This window comes from Notechis scutatus, chromosome 2 (genome assembly GCF_049901735.1).
Source record: "Notechis scutatus isolate UNSWTSFEM ecotype Mainland chromosome 2, rNotScu1.2, whole genome shotgun sequence".
Taxonomy (NCBI): Eukaryota; Metazoa; Chordata; class Lepidosauria; order Squamata; family Elapidae; genus Notechis; species Notechis scutatus.
In genome coordinates, this window is record NC_142010.1 from 91,897,555 (window position 1) to 91,919,721 (window position 22,167).

The 22,167-nt window shown below is 36.3% G+C and overlaps 1 protein-coding gene across 3 annotated transcripts; it reads left to right on the plus strand.

The window, feature by feature from the left end:
- Positions 1-2,546: 2,546 nt before the first annotated feature.
- Positions 2,547-13,716, plus strand: SLC26A2 (solute carrier family 26 member 2). 3 transcript variants are annotated; one of them, XM_026688476.2, is made up of 3 exons: positions 2,547-2,704; positions 10,020-10,668; positions 12,141-13,716. In XM_026688476.2, exons 1-3 carry the CDS (start codon positions 2,682-2,684, stop codon positions 13,644-13,646), a joined length of 2,178 nt encoding a protein of 725 aa, XP_026544261.1. In that variant the 5' UTR covers positions 2,547-2,681; the 3' UTR covers positions 13,647-13,716. The 3 variants fall into 3 exon arrangements, with proteins under 3 accessions (XP_026544261.1, XP_087811598.1, XP_087811599.1); XM_087955472.1 differs by having other exon boundaries at positions 2,644-2,796; XM_087955473.1 differs by lacking the exon at positions 2,547-2,704 and adding an exon at positions 8,494-8,590.
- Positions 13,717-22,167: the final 8,451 nt, after the last annotated feature.

Below are 22,167 nucleotides of genomic sequence, written 5' to 3' on the forward strand. Positions count from 1 at the left end.
AACAGGGCAAAAGAAAGAAATTTCCAGGACATGTTTTACCAAGGTTAGATGTGAGCCACAGATCGATAAACCGAGCTCATAGTTCAAATTAAACTGGTGAATCATAGTGTGTAAATCTACTATTATTTATTTGATTTGTACTCTTACCTTCCTGCTTCAAGAAGAGGTTTGACAACCATGTCTGGAATGATATAGGGTTTCCTGCTCAAGCAGGGGGTTGGACAAAAAGACCTCCAATGTCCCTTCCAAATTGGCTGTTTATTGATTCTCTCCAAGCTTATTTTTAATGTGCAGCCCAGTTTTTCCCGATTTCCCCCACCCTTTGCTGCATGACTTGCATAATCAGGGACTGCCAACCCACATGCAGGAACAAGCTGTTCAGAGTAACAGCTGTATCAACTTGCAGTGTCATTTCATCTCCAGTCACTGATAACCAAGCCAGAGTGGTAAGTCACGTGTACTTCATTATCTCTCTCAACAATGTCAAAGAAGTCATACAATACCCTGGGAATTTTCACCATGGGTTGTTTTTCACTGAACAGGCTGCCTTAAGGCCTGCAATGTATTCTTACTCCCAAGTTTCGGAAAGCATCACACTCACTTCATGAGAAATGCCTCTCAAGCAAATTTTACGTTTTGCTGAACAGCAGAATATCATCTTAATCTCCTTGTAAACAATTACCTGTACAGTTATTGTCAGGATAGGATAGGATATAATTCTTTATTGGCCAAGTGTGATTGGACACACAAGGATTTTATCTTGGTGCAGATGCTCTCAGTGTACATAAAAGAAAAGTTAAGAATCATAAGGTACAACACTTAATAGTCATAGGGTACAATAAGCAATCAAATCATACTAGGAAACAGTTCATATAAATCATAAGGATACAAACAACAAAGTTACAGTCATACAGTCACAAGTGGGAGGGGATGGGTGATAAGGAATGATGAGACGATTAATAGTAATAGTAGTACAGACTTCGTAAATAGTTGGACAGTGTTGAGGGAATTAGGCTTCTACATTTTAGCTGCAGGAGCTGCATTTTAGCTATCCTAAAAGGAGTATTCATGTAAATACCTCTTGCAATTTAAGGGGGTCAGTCTCCCTAGAATTGTAGATCTTCTTCACACTCATGTGGCCTATGAAGAAAATGTGGCCCAAGAAAAGATCCCATTTGAATCCTGGGTGTGTTGCTGTATCCACAGAACTGTTCTGATATATGAGTTGTGGAGCACAGCTATCCAGTATGTGAGTGCTGGGGATATGAACCAGTTGCCAAGCATCTTAATTTTGATTATGGGTATGGTGCAAAAGTTGTAACTGTTGTTGAAAGGCTGGAAAATGCCTTTCTTCTGAGGGTTCGGTTTTCCTGCTGGGAGAACTCCAGTGCAACGATTCAGACAACTACTTGGAAGCTGGTTCTTTTTATTTTTCAGGAAGGCGAGAGATAGCAAGAAGTCTGAGTTCCTGGGGCTAGCTCCCTTTGTATAATAAACCCCTGATTTTTATACTTTTTCTCCTTTTGTGTGTGAGTGCTTGTGTTTGTATTTCTTAATGTTTTAAATCCTGTCAGGGGTTGTCTTCATTTCTGCCGGAGGGTAAACTCCGTGGGGTGCAGAAGGCAAACTTTGCAGGGTAGTTTGATTGGATTATCAGTTTCCTAATGTTTTCTTATATTTGTTTTGTGGCAATCTCCTGTCTGCTATGGAATTTATTTTGTGCCTTTTGTCTATTTGTTTTGCTGATTTGGCATGACCTGTTGTTTGTAAGGGATTTCTTTTTCTTGTTTCCCTAGCTTTCTTAATTACTTGGCTTTTGTCTAGGGGGCTTCTTTCAATACCTTTTATTAAATCTCTTTTCCTATGCAAGTTTGTTTTATGGCTGGCCTGATGTTCCCTTTGGGCTTTTCCTGCTTGGGTGTCACCACTGTCCTCATGAAGTTCCCTTTCCACACTGTGAAAAAAGGTCCTAAGTCACATTTTTCAGTGCCGTTGTAACTTTAAATGGTCACTAAATGAAATGTTGTTAAGTCGAGGACTACTTGTATTTCTTCTTTCTTACTTTCTCTCTGTCAGGAGAGGGAAAAAAACCCGCACACGTTACAAACGGTACTTATGAAGTATTTTGCAAGCAAAACGCAAGCGCTCCTCCGAATTCGAAAACGCCACTTCAACGTATTGGTGGTATTTCGAAACTATTCTGAAAATGGAGACACCAGGTTTTCGCGCGCAACCTACCTGGCTACTGAACCTTTGGCTCAACTTCTGTAATACACATATATAATTGCAGGGCGCGGGAGATCAAACAAGCCGATTGCAGTGTGAGCACGAAGTATTGGAGAGAGTCCGGCACCAAAAGCTACAAGAGGGGTTGCCGGCTGACACCTTTGCTTTTCGTGCCCAAAGACGGGCAACTCCCACCTCGGAGCTTCCCAGAAGAAATTCTGTTTCCCCATTGAGACTTCTCAAATCCCGCCGCTAACTTCACCAGAAGCCATCCCGCCGGTTTGGCCAGCCGCCAAGTGGGCTGGAGTGGGCGGTGTTCGCAGGCCCGCTGACTGGCGGGAGACGAACAAGCAAGTTTGTAGCTTGTTTGGCGAAAGGCTGCTGAAGATCGACACGTTGTTGGTTTTTCCCCCCTTTGGCGGATAAGGCAAAGAGCGCGCGGCGTCCCGAAAGGGATGGGGGAAGAGGACCGGGTGAGGTGAGTGGAGGTGCTCCGGGACAACGGTGGTTTTACGCGCCTCTGTGCTTCTCCGAGGACGAAGCAGTCAGAAGGGGAAAACCCCTGAACAAGTGAGTTGTCCTGCGGTAGAGTTGGGGTCGTGTGCCGGGAACAGAGTGCCTTTCTCAAAGAATTAGCAGAATGCAAAGCGATAAAAAGGACGCCGCGCATTCGTGTCCTCCCATTCTCCTAAGTGTTCCCGCCTCCTCCGTGTACTATGCGGAGTTTGGGAGTGGGTAAGCGTTGAATGGGGTTTACTACGTAAACTTGTGAGGGGGCGTCTGCTCTTCCATTTAAAATGTTAAGAAGACCCCGCGCGCTTTCTTGGAATGTTTGTATTCTCAGAGAGATTACAGAGAGATTTCCGGATAGCCCACTGAGGGTTCCCACATTGATCTCCTCATAGCCCACCGAGAGTTCCCAGAGAAAAGCTCAAAAAAGCGACAAAAGCGTAGCTCACTGTTCAAAATCGGATTCAGTGTAAATGGTCTCGCCTACATTGGAACTGACTTGGGGTGCATTGCTCCACTTGGTAGATGCTGGGCCCATAGGTTGTGTTCCTCCCTTTTACTGTGCTCTTGGCCTGTTAGTGTCTTCTATTTCTAATTAGTATTTTTATTTATCTTTTTATTGTAAATCACTTCAAAAAGTTCCGGAAAAAGAACTGCGCTTTTAAGTACTTACCTGGAAACGAGTTTTATTGAACTCTAAGGTGGGTTTCTTGGAAGATGAATACAAGATTTCACTGATAAAGCAGTAATTAATTTAGATATCAACATGGATAAGGCATGTCAGCCTTGCAGTGTTCAAAAGTATAACATGTCCCAGTCAACAACTGAAAAATTAAAGATAAAATGGGGGAGGGGGGATTAAATAGAATTTAGATTAGAAGCCTAGAAGCACTTGGTCAAAATTTAACTCTGAAGGAGGACTGTATATTAATGATATTTAAGATTGTGTTAATGAATAGAACATTGCTGATTATCTTTTAATAATGTCATTTATTTTTATCCCACCTTTATTATTTTTTACAAATAACTCAAGGCAACAAGCATACCTAATATCCTTCCTCTTCCTATTTTTCCCTACTACTACTCCTACTCTGTGAGGTGTGTTGGGCTGAGAGAGTGACTGGCCTAAACTCAGCAGGCTTTCATACTTAAGGCAGGACTAGAACTCGCAGTCTCCCTGTTTCTAGCCTGGTGGTGCCTTAACTTAGAATTTAGCATAATACTGTGTTTCATTTCTGATTCTGGAAGAAAGTTTAACTTATACCATGCTAGTATTTGATTTTCATACTGAGGTGCCGTGGAAGACAGCATTTGTTAGAGAAGGATGAAATACTTCTGAACATGTTGGTGATTTTTTTGCTTTCTTGCTTTTCAAATCTGATAGGGTTTGAGAAGATTGGGTTGACTGTTTCTAAAGTATTTTTATGACAGTTAACTAGAAAAATAAAATCATAAAATTGGTTTTTATTGCTTATGAGCACCCATTTTCCACCCTGAAATAAAGCTTTTGCAGGAAAATTGTAGCACTTTGACTTATATACCACTTCATAGTGCTTTACAGCCCTCTCAGCATATTGCCTCCAACAATCTGAGTCCTCATTTTACTGACCTCAGAAGGATGGAAAGCTGAATCAACCTTGAGCCAGTGAGAATCAAACTGCTGTGCAGTCAGCAGAATTAGCCTACAATACTGCATTCTAACCATTGTGACACCATATTTCTACATAGAGCTGAAATGGTTTCTATAAACTACCTAATATCTGAGAAAAATATGATCATAAAAACTGCAGCTATTCTGGCTATGATCCTATTTATCATAACATATACATTTATTTCATATTTTATACATGCAACCAACATGTTTGTCAATTCTGTACAGTGTTATAACCAGTCTTGTGTGGTGAAGGTGTTGGCTTAGAAACCTATAGATGGTGAGTAGTAAGCCTCCTTTAGGCAACAATTATAGTTGTAGATAAAACAGGAAGAGGAAGGTGTTTCTTGAGGTATGTATAAAAAAGGTGAAAAATAAAATCTTACAGAATTAGTTTAATATAGATTGAGATAATTAGTAATATACTTAATTATCTCTATATTAAACTAATTCTGTAAGATTTTATTTCTGAATGTTAAAAAATATATACACATGTATATGTGTATCCATATTTTGTATAAAATACAGTTCCAGTTTAAAATAAAGGGATTTTTCTCCCTTTGCATGGAAAGGAAGAAGGGTGTTCTTTTGAAAAGTTAAGTATTTTTAAACTGAGCTGACAATATTTAAAAAACTATATGTTTAAAATATTTAAAAAACTGGGCCCTGAGTTTGAGCATAACAACTATAAGTTACAACTATAACTAACTGTTACAACTATAAGTGAGAACTTGTATTTCCTTTTTTGACCAAATTCTCTATTAATATTTTCATCTAATTAAGAAAGAAGACCTATACAGGAGGCAGTTTAAAAAAAAAAAAAAGACAACAGTGAGTGAGGAAACAGTAAGCTGAACACTGTCATTTGGAAGGAAAAGGGTATTTTTACAATTATTGTTGACAGGTGATGTTTTACATTGATGTAACTGTTGTAAACTGCCAGGAGTTACCCATTGATTAAAATGGTACACTTAAAAAAACCCTCAAATGTTATAGTATAAAAATTGTTATAATGCTCAGTCCCATCCTGAAGTTTTACACTTCAGGTTTCCTTGTAGAAGCAGTTGTTTGTAATACTTTACTGAAGATGTCGGCCTGGAAATCAGGAGATTGTGAGTTTTAGGCCTCTCTTAAGCATGAAAGCTGGCTAAGATTAACCTAATCAGTAAATTAATCTGACTGACCTTGGGCCAGTCACTTTCTCACAGTCCAGCTCACCACTCAGGGTGGTTGTTGTGTGGAAAATGGAAGACAGGAGCATTAGATATATTTGCTGCCTTGAGTTGACCCTCCGCCACAAAAAATGTCAGAATAAAAATTTAATAACAAGAACAATTTCTAACAAGAGAAAACCAATTTGAATTACTGTGTTTTTAAAAATGTTTTTAAAAACATTACTAGGTTTTAAAGGAAAAGCCAGTGTTATAGTGCTGGAGAATACCCAAGTTCTAAATCTTCCTTCAGGTATAGAAGTCAACTATGTGACCTTGAACCAATCCTTTGGGACCCAACAAGCACCAGACTTTGCAATAATCTGGCTGAGAAACAAACTGTCATTGCATCTTGTATCAATAAGCTTTGAGATAAGAACTAAGTAAGCACAGTGAAAAACGGGCACTCTGCATCTAAGCAGGACAATTACTATGAAAGACAAAGAAGCTTAATTAAAGCTATAGAAGCTTAATTAAAAAGAGAAGAAAATTTCCTCCCTATTAATCTGATGCAGATGATATATGTGTCATATATGAATAGCTGCAGGCTCCAGTTTATTTAATCAGTAGGTTAATCTGAAATCTCATGTGTTCAGAAATTATTTCATACTCCCAAGCAAATAGTGTTTATGTGCTGGCTCTTCTCTCTAAATTTTTAAACCAGTATAGATTTTCTCCAAGCAATAAGCATTCCAATGCTATCCCAGAAGGATAGCCAAATGTCTACTCAGGATTTAGCAACCAGCAAGAAGTTGCTCTTTTTCAATTACTAAGCACAGTTGTGAATGAACTAGTAGTGTTGATTTTAAAGTAGGTTTATCTGCTAATGGGATTTGAATTTGTTTATTCTTAAACATTTCCTGAGAGAAATTGTATCTGCTGGATTAGAAAAAACAAGTCCCGTACCCCCTAAAAAGTTAATAAGTAGTCAAAGGCTTTTCTAGGCACTCCTACTACAAATAAACTTTTTAAAAAGAAAGTTCTTTGGTTCTATTACATATCCTTGAATTCCTAGTTAACAAAAGGGAAACTATTAAATACAGCTTTGTCTGAATGAATGGTACCAATAGTTGAGGTTTGGATGAGGTGCAGATTCCTCTGAGTAATTCATTTACTTAGTTAAAAAGAATTTCCTTATTCTATTGCAAATATTTGAATTATTTCATAACTTCAGAATAAGAATTCTTGAGAACCATAATCTGTGTTCTCAATCATGTCAGGCACTTTTGTTGACTCCAGAAATCTCTTAGTCTTGTGAGTATACCTGCTAAATGTTCTACATATTCTGGATAATTCTTATGGCAAGACAAATGAGCTAATCATATCAAAAGCTAAGGATGAGAAATGTAGCTAAATGAAACATATTAGCATTTATTTTAAATGGGCAATTCTGCTAGAAAAAGTATTAAACTAGAGCTGGCCATAGCCTTATAAGTGGTTTTATTTTATATGCAATAAGCTGCTTGTATATTGGAGAGACATTTTTCTATACTACACAATGAAATCTTTCATACTTGGACATTTAAAGGTGAAATATAGTCAAGCCAGCAGCTTCCTTAATAAACCACTGTTCCCTTGATGTTGGAAGCCTTTTACTATACACAGACACTCCTTAGGTTTCACATGACAAACACATAGTTGTTTGACTACAAGAACATTCAAGGATGTTGAACTAGGCTAAATGCCATATAAATTTGCAACTGGGTACCTATTTTGTCTTCTTAAATTTAAAAGACCAAAAAGCTAACAAGAGCATATTTGTTTCCAAAAATCTTGCAAGATTTATCCAAGTTATAGCAGAGGTATGCAGAAACACAGTGGATAGTCCTGGTTCTCTAGAAATTCTGCTTTCTCCTAAGCACATCTACTGGTCATAGAGACACAAACATCATAAAAGGCACACAAATCAACCCACAGATTCCCACCCACCCACACACACACATGTGGAAAGAGAGAAAATGTGTTCTTGGTAATTTATTATGGAATAAGAGTGAAAATAATAGAAAGCCACCAGCATAATCAATAGTCAGAGACCATCCAGGTGAGCTTAATAAGTTCAGATACAACAAAACAGGAGCTTGTTAGTGACATTGCCTATATTTTGATCATAATATTTAATTGATGTTATTTCTCCTCCTGAATTTCTGTACAATTCCTGTAAAAAGGACTGCTTTGAAGTCAAGATAGTGAAGTTGTATGCCACATTTATTTGAATTTTTTAGTTTTGGTGTGCTTCCTGCCTCAAAATAGTGAGAAATCATTTCATTCTGTTTGGACAATTGAAACAATTGAATTTTGAAGAATGCTTCAGGAGCCATCAGAAAGGACAGGGACGGAGGCTGATGATGAATTTAGCTTCATCTTTCAAACAGTATGTAAAAGCATATACAATTTGTACATACAGTATGTACATGTTAACATCACCCCAAATTTGTAGATGTATGTATGTCTTACATACAACAGCTATAAATTCCATTCATTCATTGATAAATTAATAAAAGATATTTTTCAGAAACTTTGCCTCATTAATTTACCTATCTTCTCTACCGTTGCTGACTTATAGCGAAATTGAATCCCTATGTTTACCGAAAAATCAGCATCTATTAGCTTAAATTGGCATTCTGTGTGTGTGTGAGAGAGACAGAGACAGAGAGAGAGAGCATGTGTCCACTGTCTATCCATTGCAGGATGAAGGCCTCTTCCACATGTTTCCAACCTATATTCCTGAGCTTTCTTTTGTACTACAGGCCCAATATATTATCAAAATATATAAAAGAAACTTGACTTCTTAGGACTTCTTGGCATAAGTTTTCTATAAAGTTTTCTTGCCAACATAAAAAAATGGTTTGCTATGTTCTTTTTCTAAAGTGTGCACATGTGTACATTTATTTCTAGTATATCTTACAAACTTGGAATTTCATGATGGCTTCTTATCCTATGCTATTCAAACCTGGCCTTGTTTTGCTTTTTGAAGTCAGCCAAGATCACTTAGGTACTCTCATCCACAATTATATTTAAAATAAAATATTTGCATGCATTAATGTTTTCATAGGAAATGATGAAAATGAAAAATATGTAGGGCAAACAATAGATACTCATATAAAGAGCATGCTTTGAAAACACTATAGTTCAAAACTTTATTTACTGTGGAAGTAAGTATATATCCTTTACACCTTGATTCATATTCCTTGGATAATGTGCAAAATGTAAGTGCCTCTTTCTTGCAGAGTAGATAGCATTGTAAAATATTTATGTTTCTTCCTGTAAATAAAATTCTTGCAATCCATAATTGTAAAAGAAACACACAGCAGAAGGTTGTGGACAAGAGTGTCCCCAATCTCTAATGGAAATGAAATTCCTTATATTATATCTACTACTTCTTTTGGAAGAATCAGTAAAACATGTTTCCTTGGTATATCTTTTGTAAGAAGATATTAATATTATACACCTTAAATTACTATTCAACTTAAATTAAAAATACATTTTTGGATTGCCCCAGAATATACAAGGTTTGAAAATGGTTCCTTTAAATAGCATATCCACTTAGTCCAATCATGACTTAGTCCAATGCAATCAGTATTACAGATTTTAAAGATGCTTAAGTTTTAAATAGCAAATGCCCTTAGTCCAATCATTACTTAATCCAATGAAATCAGCCTTATAGATCTATTGTGTGGATAAAAAAGAGAAGCCATACATGTTACTTACGCTGTATGGAAGTAAAGCAGGAGGCAAAATGTAATATAAAGTTTGAAAAACCAGATAGCTGAAGTTAGAAGTAAAGGATTGCACTCTTCCTTCACTCTTTCTGGACATGTAGATTCAAACCTTGAAAAGGAAAATGAGCTCTGCATTCTTACTAATTCTTCCTCATTTCCATAACTGGCCCGCTTAACAGAATTAAACCATGTGCTTATTTGGACTATACAGTCCAGAAACTATCTAATATAAGACTTCCCATGTGTTTAAATGCTTCTTTGTTGCCCCCTCTACTATTAAGAACATCAGGAGTGGGAAATATTTTTTCAATGGGTTTTTAAAATTTTTTTGGATAACCTTCCATTTTTTGTTCAAGTGCTTTCAGGTCATTTAAAAGTTTATGTTCCTTGTTTGTTTCCTCAAGTTAATTTATAGGAAATTATGCTATCAATATTCATCAAATTTCAGCCATGGATTCTGAGCCCCTTCTTTTTTGCTTTATGTTTTAAACGGTATAATTTAGATTTACAGGTGCTAGTCCTGATTTAGATCAAAGTTCTTGTTCATCTGTTTTCTTTCAGTTTTGGTTTGTTTAATATAAATTAAGACAGGCAAGTCTTATCTTTTCCAGAATTGCTTGGGCGAATTTTGTCTTAATAAGACTTATCTGAATACATATTAGGGATGGAAATCTTACATCTTTTTTCTCCATTTTTCTACAGATCCCCAAGGATGGCAGCAGAAGCCAATCACGCCCATCCAATGCTTGAATTGGCAGAGGACACTTATGGCAAAGGGAATGATCATTCCAGGATCTCTTTAGAATATATAGGAAAAAGTACAGATATCAAGGCTTACATGCTAAAGAAACTGAAGAAAAATTGCAGCTGTAACTCAGCTAAAGCCAAAGATCATTTTTTCAGTTTTCTCCCAGTACTGATGTGGCTCCCCAAGTACAAACCAAAGGAGTATTTCTTGGGCGACCTCATGTCTGGCATAATTGTAGGAATTTTGCTAGTTCCACAGTCCATTGCTTATTCCCTATTGGCTGGCCAAGAACCTGTCTATGGTCTATACACATCATTTTTTGCAAACATCATTTATTTTCTGTTTGGAACTTCCCGTCATATCTCGGTTGGCATTTTTGCTGTACTCTGCTTGATGGTGGGAGAAGTGGTAGACCGTGAATTACAGATTGCTGGGTACGATTCAGTATCAGGTGTTTCTAGCAATTATTCTGATATGAATGACCTCATAAATGTCACAATGGTGTCTTGGACTGCCAATCAGACTTCACAGAAAGTATGTGATAGGAGTTGCTATGCGATTACTGTTGGAACAACTGTGACTTTCATAGCTGGGATTTATCAGGTAAGAAATTGCAGTTAAAGGGGGTCCACTTCATCTGATATCAGTTCTTTACCTTTTGGGGGGGGTTGTTTGCACGTATACAAAATTAGAGATAGGTAGATATAAGAACTGTAGCTTAGATTTCTCCATCCTGTATCCTACGGACATATGGGTAAAAAAATGCAATAATGAATAGATTGCAATTCTAAAAGCTATAATCTCAAAACAGCAGGAAGGGGACCAATTCTGGAAGGCAATTTTAGTATGATATCAATACTTTGAATTAAAAGAACGAGCATCTGTAATTCCTACAGATTGCACCATGTTAGACTTGTATTTTGAAATTTATTTAGCAAAAATACTTATTTCATATTCCCAAATTTAATTAAAAATATTTTGGATACATGTTATATTGCTTATTTTGCATCATTGATCCTGAATAGAGATACACAGTACTTGCATGCAAACCAGGTAGAGACAGTGTGCTTCATTCTTAATACCTTTTCATGATCTGAGGCCTTGTGGCTACCACACAATCCCAGGAAAAGATACAGTTCCTTTAAGGAGACACCAGTAGATATGACAAAAGTCCACATGCTAGATCTGATGAACCCTTTTTTATTGTCTATTTCCAATACTATTTTTTTTTCCATATTGGATGGACAAAGGATATTTAATGAACTGACTGTAGGGTTCTGGGCTTTCTTACCAATAGTTTTATTAAGGATTATATTAGACATAAATAGAGAAACCTAATACAAATATCTACAAATAGGTAGATATAGCTAATATATGTAGATACTGATAGAGATACAGATGTAAGTAGATAGAGCTATAGTGTGGAAAAAATGGAAAAAGTCCCTCACAAAAAAGATAGCCAAAAAACTCTTTCCTCTTCATCCTCAGCAAGCATATTCAACATCAGACAAAATTTGTAAAAGTAAACATATGCATATCACAATTATATCGTGCGCAGTATAAGAGTTAAATGGCTTTTTAAAAATGGCAGTCTTAAGAAGCAGAAATATATTTAAAAACAAATTTATCATCTTAATAATTAAGCATGTTGAATCTGAAACAAACACAAAGTTATTTGTAATTCTGAATAGCATAATATATATCAAGACCTATCCAGTGGTGGGATTCAACCAGTGTAAAAACTGGTTCAGTGGGCATGCATGCGCGCAGTCCTTTAGAAAATAGCAGGAAAACTTTACCTTTTACTGCAGCCCGGGTTAGTAAAAACTGCGGAGGTGTGGCAGTCTGGGCTGCCGTGCTGATCAGCTGGGCTTCAAACAAAGGAAATATAGCATAGAATAAAGCAGGGGCCGGTGGGTGGAGCCAAATGATTGCCGGAGCTACCGGTTCACCTGAACCGCTCTGTACTGACTGAATCCCACCATGGACCTATCTAATAACATGTACTTCACCTTTCAGCCTCATTTCCTTTGTAAATACAGAAGTGCCATCTAATCTTCTGCCTTTTTCTTCAGGTTGCTATGGGCTTCTTCCAAGTGGGCTTCATCTCTGTATACCTCTCTGATTCCTTGCTCAGCGGATTTGTGACTGGCGCTTCCTTAACCATCCTAACCTCACAAGCCAAATACCTCTTGGGCTTAAACGTTCCACGGAGCAGTGGCATTGGTTCTCTTTTAAATACATGGAAAAACATATTCAGAAACATCCATAAGACCAACATCTGTGACCTCATCACCAGCTGCTTGTGCCTTCTTGTCCTTATTCCAGCAAAAGAGTTAAATGAGCGGTTCAAATCAAAACTTAAGGCTCCCTTGCCCACTGAGCTTTTAGTGGTCATAATAGCCACGTTGGCTTCTCATTTTGGGAATCTGAAAGAGAAATATGATTCGAGTGTGGCTGGACATATACCAACTGGATTTCTACCACCACAGTCGCCAGATTGGGGTCTGATTCCTAGTGTGGCTATGGATGCATTGCCTATAGCCATTATTGGCTTTGCCATTACTGTGTCTCTTTCAGAAATGTTTGCCAAGAAACATGGTTATACGGTTAAACCCAACCAAGAAATGTATGCCATTGGTTTCTGCAACATCTTCCCGTCTTTCTTTCATTGTTTCACAACCAGCGCGGCCCTTGCCAAAACTCTAGTTAAAGATGAAACGGGCTGCAAGACTCAGATCTCTGGTGTGGTGACTGGTTTAGTCATCTTGTTAGTTCTCCTTGTGATTGCTCCCCTCTTCTATTCCCTTCAGAAATGTGTGCTGGCAGTCATCATCATTGTCAACCTCAAAGGAGCCTTGCGAAAATTTGGGGACCTGCCAAAAATGTGGCAGTTAAGCAAAATTGACACGCTGATCTGGTTTGTCACTATGTTATCTTCAGCACTGATAAGCACTGAACTTGGCCTTCTTATTGGGGTCTGTTTTTCAATGATTTGTGTCATTCTGCGGACACAAAATCCAGAAGGACAGCTCCTTGGTCTGGTACCAGGCTCTGAAATCTATGAACCCCTTTCTGCCTATAGTGGCCTTCAAGTTGAGACAGGTGTAAGAATTTTTCGCTTTGAAGCACCAATATACTATGCAAACAAAGAGAACTTTAAGTCCATGCTGTACAAGAAGACCGGAATCAATCCTTCATTGGAGCTTGCAGCAAAGAAAAAGCTAGAAAAGCAAATACGTACTGAAAAATCAGATGGAGCCAGTGAAAAACAGACAGAAACTTCGGTGCAGCTTGTCTGTCAGCAACTCGCATTCCATACACTAGTAATAGACTGCTGTTCAGTGCAGTTCTTGGATACAGCAGGGATCCATACGCTCAAGGAGGTTCAAAGGGATTATGGGGAAATTGGCATCCAGGTGCTGCTGGCTCAGTGTAATCGCTCTGTGAGGTACTCCTTGCAGCAAGGGGAGTATACTAAAAAAGGAAAGAAGCATTGTCTCTTCCATAGTGTGCACCAAGCTGTGGAATATGCATTGTATACATATAAGCATAATGGCAGCTGTGTCTCTGAAATGTAATGTACAGTAAGTAGAAGCTTCCTGTTTAATGAGACTAATGATGCTGGACATTATATATACTGTTATTTCATCAAGTTGTAAAGGGCTTTTTTTTTTTTTTCACATGCTGTTGATCATTCAAGATTATAAACATTCATTTGGTATCACACATAAGTTGTGCTTGGCCGGAAGAACAAATACTCAAAAGTTTATTGTGTGTGCATCACAAAGTGGGCCATTCTGGTTTGGATGCCTTTAGGGTCAAAAGTCTTCATTCCCACACTGCTGGGCAGGTAGCGTCACCACCGTTCAGGATATACCTTTCCTGGAAGGAAAAATTCCTGCTCCTTTATGCTTGCACCCCCTTCCCCTCCCCTTCTTGCAACTCCATTGGTGCCTCAGGAATGCTTCTGAATTGTGTGGCGTGTCATGATACACTCTTTGGGGAGGAAATATCTCAGAAAAAATGGAAATCCACCTTGATTTGGGGCATTTCTCCCCACTTTAGAACTCTCACCCCCACATTACCAAATGCGGAATAAACTATGTCATATTAGGTGCCGATGGGAATAGGTGTGTCATTTGAAATGCAGATGGTTCTCGACTTAAACTGTTTAGTGACCAAAGTTACAACGGCGTTTTTCATCACTGAAAAATGTGATGGCTATTTTTCACACTTACAGCCTTTCCAGCATCCCTCTGATCACGCGATCAAAATTCAGAGACTTGGCAAAGGGTTCATATTTATGTGTGGTCCCAAGGTTGTGTCCCAAGGTCATGTGATCCCCTTTTGCAACCTTCTGACAAGTAAAAATCAATGGGGAAGCCAGATTCACTTAACAACTGGGTTACTAACTTACCAACTGCAGTGATTCACTTAAAAACTGGCAAGAAAGGTCGTAAAATGGGGCAAAACTCACTTAACAAATGTTTCACTTAACCACAGAAATTTTGGCCTCAATTGTGATCGTAAGTCGAGGACTATCTATGCATTGTATGAAGTACCTACAAATAGTTATAGCCATATTGTACAGTAGATACTTAGTCCGTTTATACTTTATTTAGGAAATAAAAGCACCAATTCTTCTGTTAGCAAAACTAATGGATGGTGGCCAAGCTAGTTATGTTCTTTGTCTGTGCCTCAAAACAATTAGTTGTTATTATTAAGTAAAGAATCTGATGAATAATAGTTCTTATAGGTAAACTACAGATTTTAGTTCTTTTCTTTTTGTGTCCCTCAAAACTTAGCAGAAATAAGATCATTGTTTTGAAAATCTCAGGCTATGAAATTCAAACTGAAAATGAAAGCATTATCGGCACATCTTAAAGATTGCTTTCCATTAGTTGTTAACAGTGCTAGAGCTGTCATAAAAGGGTATTGAGGGTTTTTGTGCTTGATAGAAAAGATCTTTGGTAAGGAATCCTTGGGACTTCTGCATTGCTATTGTTAGTTTTCTTGGCACAAAAGAGAAGGGTTGTAACCAATATTAAAGAATTCCTTTACAATCTCTTCTGGAAAAATGGAAATCTGTCATAGATAACAGCAAAGGTAAAATGTCTATTGAGTTAGAGTTTCTTGTCAAAGTATGATTATGTGCTGCTTCTCAGATGCATATCTCAATTAGTTGTATCTGAATATAGGAATTAAGATCCACAAAATATATAGAAATTTGATATTAAGAAATCTGGATGAACAACTTTAAACTTATTTTATTGACCTAGAAACTTTTCCCTTTTTTCTGAGTTGTTTGGAACAAAAAATATTAGTAGACTTGAACAAAAGACACAGATATTGATAAGAGTTTCTTCTACACAAACATTTCCAAAAAAGGGTCAGAAGGATGCCCATTAATAAAGCGTGAAGGCATTATTTGTCTTCTGTGTTCATTGGCATCCCTAAGGTTCCATGAAACCATAGCAACTAATAGCTCTTGATACAGGATACTTTTCCTATATGACTTTGTGTAATCTAGAAATAGACAGCCAAGTCTCTGGCAATGCCACAGCATTAAGAATTTAGCTTTGGGTAGCTACTGGGCTCTATACCCTACCTGGATTTTATTTTATTTTAAATTAAATGGAAGGCCTCTAGAGCAAGAGAAGGTAGAATACTATAATTTGTTTATAAATAAATGTAACTGGTTGTGTCCACCTTAACAGCAATTTCATGAGAGTACCTATGACATTCTCTGAAAATTGCAAACATGTCCAACAGCTGAAAAGGGTTACTTAATCAAACATGTAAAAGCCACGGTGACTTGTTAAGAGAAGTTCGGTTTGCAAATGTGCTTTCTTTTACCCATCCTGCTTATTGCCAGCCATTTGCAATTGTTAATATTAAATCCTAATGTTGTGAATTAAGGAAGACAAAAGATTTGCCAGTTGCTGCTTTTACATGCAGCTTGTAATTTATGACTTAACACTCTAGAGGGCACAGTTTGCTAGAAAAGTACCTGCTTGATTTTTTTTTTTTTAATGAGTAAGAATTAACCAAAGACACAGTAAATTGCTGTGGGGTTTGAATGCATTTATTTGTTTATGTCTTCTGGAAGGTAATAGTGCCTTTTCACTTATTATTATAATTGTAGGAAGAGGCTTCTTGGCTTTTTAAAAATTACCATTGTTGGAAGATATGTCTATCTGGGTTCAGTTCCAAGTGGAAAGAAAGACACTGGAAACATGTAGGCTGTTTGGAAAGATGGTTTAATGATAGGACCACATGGTTCCTAGCAATCAAGCATTTGGGTGAGAGAGAGAAATTTATACCCTCTCTTGGGCTTTGAACTTGCTTCCTGTTCCTGTGAAAGAAATGTTATCCTGACTGGTTGTCAGACTATGATGGGGCCATGCAGGGGTAACTTTGTAGGTTGTCTTGAGTCCCAGGCTTGGTTGAATCTTGCTGGGTGATGTAATGAAGGGGCTTTGGGCAATTCCTATTATGACTTAATGGCTTAGATCTGAGTGAGGGCTAATCCCATCACCCTGGAGCTAAACTTCTTTGGTCTTATAGATAGGATGGCCCAGTCTTTCTGGGGCTGTTAGCAAAGGTGGGGTCTGCTTTCCAAGAGCATGTATCTCCTTTTCTCATCCAGGGAGGTATAATATTCTGCCTTTTTAATATTTCCTAGATTATTTCATTCTAGGAGAAGGGGTGGTGCTAACTTTCTACACCATAAAATTACTTTCATTAAAATCTTGGATTTTGTGAAGTATTATGAAACAATATAGTGAAGTCTTATTATTAAGAGAACAATGTACATACTCCTCTCATAGCTACTAAAAATCTACCAATTTCAGTACAGTGTCTGTTTACTAGGCTGGTTGGGAAATCATGTGGCCTTCATTGTGACCGTTCCCTCCCCTCCCCTCCCCTGTTGCTACTTAAACTGTTTCGTGTGGTTTTCAGTTAGTTTGTCAAAGAACTGCAGAAATATTATCTCAGAATTAAAAGGTCTTCTCCATTTGCAACTGCATTATAAAAAGTCATAGTTAAGTAGTTTCTACTGCCTTCAGATGTCTTACATTCTGATGGAAGCTTTTTGCTTCACTTCAGATTGTTACTTTTTTCTTTAGAAATATTTTGTCCTTGAATAAATGCATTCTAGGGAGATAGCAAACTATAGCTATTTTCATAGGAAATAGGTATATTTGTCAACCAGTCATCTCTGAAAGGATCATAAATGTAAATCTATTCAATGTTGCATTCAGAGAAGGTAAGTTGCTACTAGGAGTCTTGGTAATTTTCCAAAAATAAGTATGTATGGAAAATAGTCTTAAGGACTAACTTTTCCATGGAGCTTAGATTTAGGAACAGAAAAATTCAACAAAAAATGTACAGGTTCACATGTTTCACAAAGGCATGTTACAGTAATTTTTTTTGCCTTAGTATGTGATATTAACAGCTACTGTAGTTACTGTGTAAATTAGGATTGAGCAAAAAAAAAAAAAAGGCTTAGTACAAGTGCCAACCTGCACTAAGTGTGCCAACCTAAATAAAATTAATCTGAATGAAGAACTGTTAATTTTTAATGAGATTTTTTTCCTTCTTAATCTTTTAAGGTGAAATGCAAATTAATTTTAATTTTACAGAAAATATTTCTGTATGCCTACAGCAAGAGAAATTAACATCCATCAAACTTCAGTTTGTGGAATCTTTCTCCCTCTTAGAGATGCTGCTTATAGCTGTTTCTGTTGCTTCTAGAATGTTTAATACACTATAAATGCAGGCATTCAATAACTGAATGTATTTTAAAATGATACTTAAAATATACTACTGATTTTATTTTGCATTTTACAAGATTGTAGTCATAAACATTGTAGGCATTCCTGCTTGAAAATTTTCCCTTAATTGCATTGCCACATTCTTACATAGCCCTGAGTAATTTTGATATTTGCTTTTTTGCAAAAACATAAAGATGTGGCACAGAGCAAAAGAAGCATATAGTGATTTGCAGTGAATATAGTCATTATGTTTCTTTGTCTGCTTTGCCAATTTATCTTGTCAGAGGCTGTTGCATTTTGCAAAAATATTTTTGAAAACTGCTACAATTTCCCCCCCACATGGTATGCTCCATATCTTTATTGTCGTGTGCAACAAAATGCCTTTTGCAGAAATGTTACACTTATTATCCTAATAGTAGTACATTCATGTGTGCCTTTCTTTTATCATCTGCCACCACAGATTTATTTAAAAGACTCCTAAAAGCCCCTGAGGAGAGAAGAACAAGATTAGCTCTGGGGTCTGGTGAATCCAATGGATACAATTAAAGTAGTTCAAATACCACTATGGAACTACCTGTTTGCAAACCACTTTTTCCCTGGATAGAGTCTTATCAGATGATTGGTTAAAGATAACAGTATGAGAGAGTAGGTGAGATCACATGTTGATTCTCTTATTATAGTTAGGAAACTCAGCTGCTACAAATGAAGTTGTTTGGGTTTTTTTGGCAACTAATGGTATTCCAGATGTTATCATTACACATTGCTCTCAGGTGTTTCAGTGAGAAGTGATTTAAATGTATAATCATTATTATTTGAAGAATTGTGTGTTGTATTAGGAGCAATAATATGCCAACAGAAATGAAATGTTTAATTGCAGTCCTTTGGATTACTGTTACTATTAGTCACTGTACATTGGCATGTTCTTTTTAAGTGAGAGTAGTTCATTTTCAGTTCTGTTGTAATGTGATTGTGCAGAACTAAAAATTGGGGGATTTTTTTTTTACTTTATACTATTGGGTTTTTTTTAATGGTAGACCTCTAGATATCTGGATACAATCTACATCTTCATTTTTGCTAGTCTTGTTACAGATTAGGATGGTAACATTTTCACAGTTGGGCTGCATTTAATATTTGGATTGGGAGAAAGGAAAGGCCATAGGGACAGGATTATTGAGAAAAACAGAAAGGCTGTTTCAAATGTATCAGCAGGACTGAAATTTTCTGCCTTGGTTTTGTAAGAAATATGCTGTAAGTTTGCTTTATCTAACAGGTATAAGTCTACCTCAAAGACCTACAGTGCTGTGTTTCTCAGCTAACAGTTTGCAGCAATCACATTGTGTAATTAAACCATGAATTTGGGAGCCCCCTCACATTTGGAGGAACTTCAAATGTCCAGTGAGATCATATTTAGTATGGTAAGATGTAATAAGGTAAAATACTATTCAAAATTCCCAAAATTTATAATAGTTGAGAATGTTGAGAATTATAGCTTGATGTTATTTACAGGTTGTTAGGGATATACACCCTAGCAGAATCCGCACGGCAGTCAGGCAGGCAGGCAAATATATGAGATAAACGTTGTTGTAGCTTACACTCAGTAAAACAGATACACAGTGCTAGTTAAATAGTTTATTCCAGTAAGATTGTTAGCATAGTCAAACAGTCCATATATCATACACTTAGTTCAGTCCGTCCAGGGATTAATCAGTTGCAAAGTCCAGTGTCGAAAAAGAGGTCAGTAAACTTACAGATATCAGTCCAGTAATTTATCTCTTCGCAGTATGAGATAAGAAGAAGTAAAAACTCTTTTCTTCCTTCAGCAACAGCAAATAACACGCAGTTAACAATCCATCATTGTCAGCAAGGAATCCAGTAAACCAGCAAACAGTTCAGGTTCTCTTGCTCCCTCTTATGGCGATTTACAGCCGCACCCAAAATTACATGCTCTGCATTTAAAGTGACAAACACTATTATAGTCTATATATATTATTTTACCCAAACTGTTAGGTAACCATGTTATTCCTAACACAGGTTGCTGGTTTGCAAAATGTTGATCAATTAATATTTCAGATTAAAATTCTAAATTAGATTGAAACTAATCATTAAAGTGGTATAGAGCTGGTGTCTTTTTATGTTTCTTTCCTCTTTTGTCCAGTAAAATGCAATTTATGGCAATGAATAGTATGTTCTTCTGCCTCCTCCACATAATTTTTGGAATGGACCACAAAAGTTACATTGCTGCTAAATAATAACTTAGAATCTTTTAAACATTTTCATGATATTAATTTTGTAAAAGTTTCAAAATTCAGTATAAAGGCTAAAATATAATAAAATATTATAAGACCATCAAATGGACTATATAAATTACCAATCAGATCTTTTGGGCTTTTCTTAAACAAAATGTCAAGGGCATATAATAATTGGCTATCTGTCATGACCTTTGCAAGGTTTTTACAACTTGGAATCTAAACAAAGCTTCACAGATTTCACTTAAGAGCCCTGAAAATTAGTATCTCATTCCTCAAGCACTTTCACTGCCTTTGCCATTTAGGAAAGCTTGAATGAAGAGCATGGGACATTATGTTCCAGGAAAGTGGTTAATTTTCCAGGCTGCTTTGAAAATTGTACCCTTAAAACAAACCTGAAAAAAATATTTGTGTACTATTCAAACAGTCTTAAATGGATATTGATTTAATAAAGGAAAAGGGCTGCTGTTTGTATGTCATTAGAACTTCGGGGTTTTCTGTAAATGGAAAGTTTCTAATTGTCTTTTATGTGCAAAAATAAGTGTTTTTATGGAGGAATATTATTGTATGTTATGGATTCTTATTGTTAGGCAATCTTGTTAATTATTTGCTTAAAAATGGAATAAAACTGGATAAGTGGGCTAATGACCAATATGCAAATCAGCATATAAGGTCACATTTTAATTATTAGGTATTTTTGTGAAAGTTGTGCAATATCCAAAGACATGGGTAGATGACATACATGAAAAGTTTATGGCAAAACGAATGAAACCACAGGGTTTGTAGAAAATGAACTCAATTTTCTTATTTGTACTTTCAGAGGCAAGAATTGCTTAAATTTAAGCAGAGTACTTAAATTTTTGGTTGGCAATATGGGCAGATAGGGAATTAAATCTCTATGTCTCATCCCAATTCTTTTATAAACTATAGATAATGAGTTATTACAAAGGAACAAAGTTGTACTTTTGCCCATAATTGGTGAGAAGCCTAAGAAAAAATAATCAACAGAAATCATAATAAGATGTAACCTTATTTGCTTTACAAAAGTTATATGAAATTCATTGCATTATGTTTAATTACTTTGCCACCTATATGATTTTACAAATACAATACTCATTTAGCTATTTTTAAAATGTGTTAATTATGTAGGAATTATAGAAGAATTAAGGTTTATGAAAAGTAGGTATATTACAATATTTCAAAAACTGGGAATTCCAAATCTGCTTGTCCTTAAAATTGGCAGTGCTTTGTTTTAAAGTCTGGGGTTTTTTTACATACAAAATTCTAACTGGAAATATGCATTAAATTATTTTATTTCAACTTTTTATTGTCATATGTAGAACGGGAGAATAGTATAGTTTTCTTCCTCATCTAACTTTACATTAGTTACAGTAAGGTTTCATTGCATCTGCTTATCTACTAAGGGAAACTGCAGTATCTGAATATAATTTCCTAAAAGAAGAACAACTTAAAAGGGAGCAGGTATCTGTAAATAAGTAGAAATGCAACTAGGAAGAGGTTTTGTCTCCTGCCTTCTAAACAGCCCACATTTTTTTTTCATTGACAGAATTGTTGGACAACTCTAGAAATAAAGGTGGTTAAGCATGCCCATGAATTGCAGTGGTTAAAATGTTAACAAGTCTCAAGGACTCTTGCTTTGAATTTCTCAGTCAACCAAGGAGCTTTCTGTTGATTTGGCAGTCATGCTCCCTAGTTTTACTTACTACAAATCTGATGAAATAAAGAGATAACTTCCATTTATACTGCTTTGAATCACATTGTTAAAAATTCTATTATTAATATATTGGTAGGGCTTGATTTGATTAATTAATCCCACAAAATGGTTGCATTTTTCAAATCCGCACTATTCCAGATGATTCTTCTGTGAAAAATATGGTAATTGATTCCATCTCAAGAAAAATAGGTAATGAAAATGATACATTTTATATGTTTATGAAATATTGCAATAGATAAAAATATACACTTTAAATTCATGGTTAACAAAATTGCATAGTAATTCTAGAAAACAAACATTGTACTCTATAAATTCAGGCAACCCAATATCTTATCATTAA

Bases quoted from the DNA above. Each gene is read 5' to 3' on its own strand.
- SLC26A2 (XM_026688476.2), top strand. From the start codon at position 2,682: ATGGGGGAAGAGGACCGGGTGAG. The intron at 2,705-10,019 runs GTGAGTGGAGGT...ATTTTTCTACAG, and splicing joins GGGGAAGAGGACCGGGTGAG to ATCCCCAAGGATGGCAGCAG. The intron at 10,669-12,140 runs GTAAGAAATTGC...CTTTTTCTTCAG, and splicing joins TCATAGCTGGGATTTATCAG to GTTGCTATGGGCTTCTTCCA.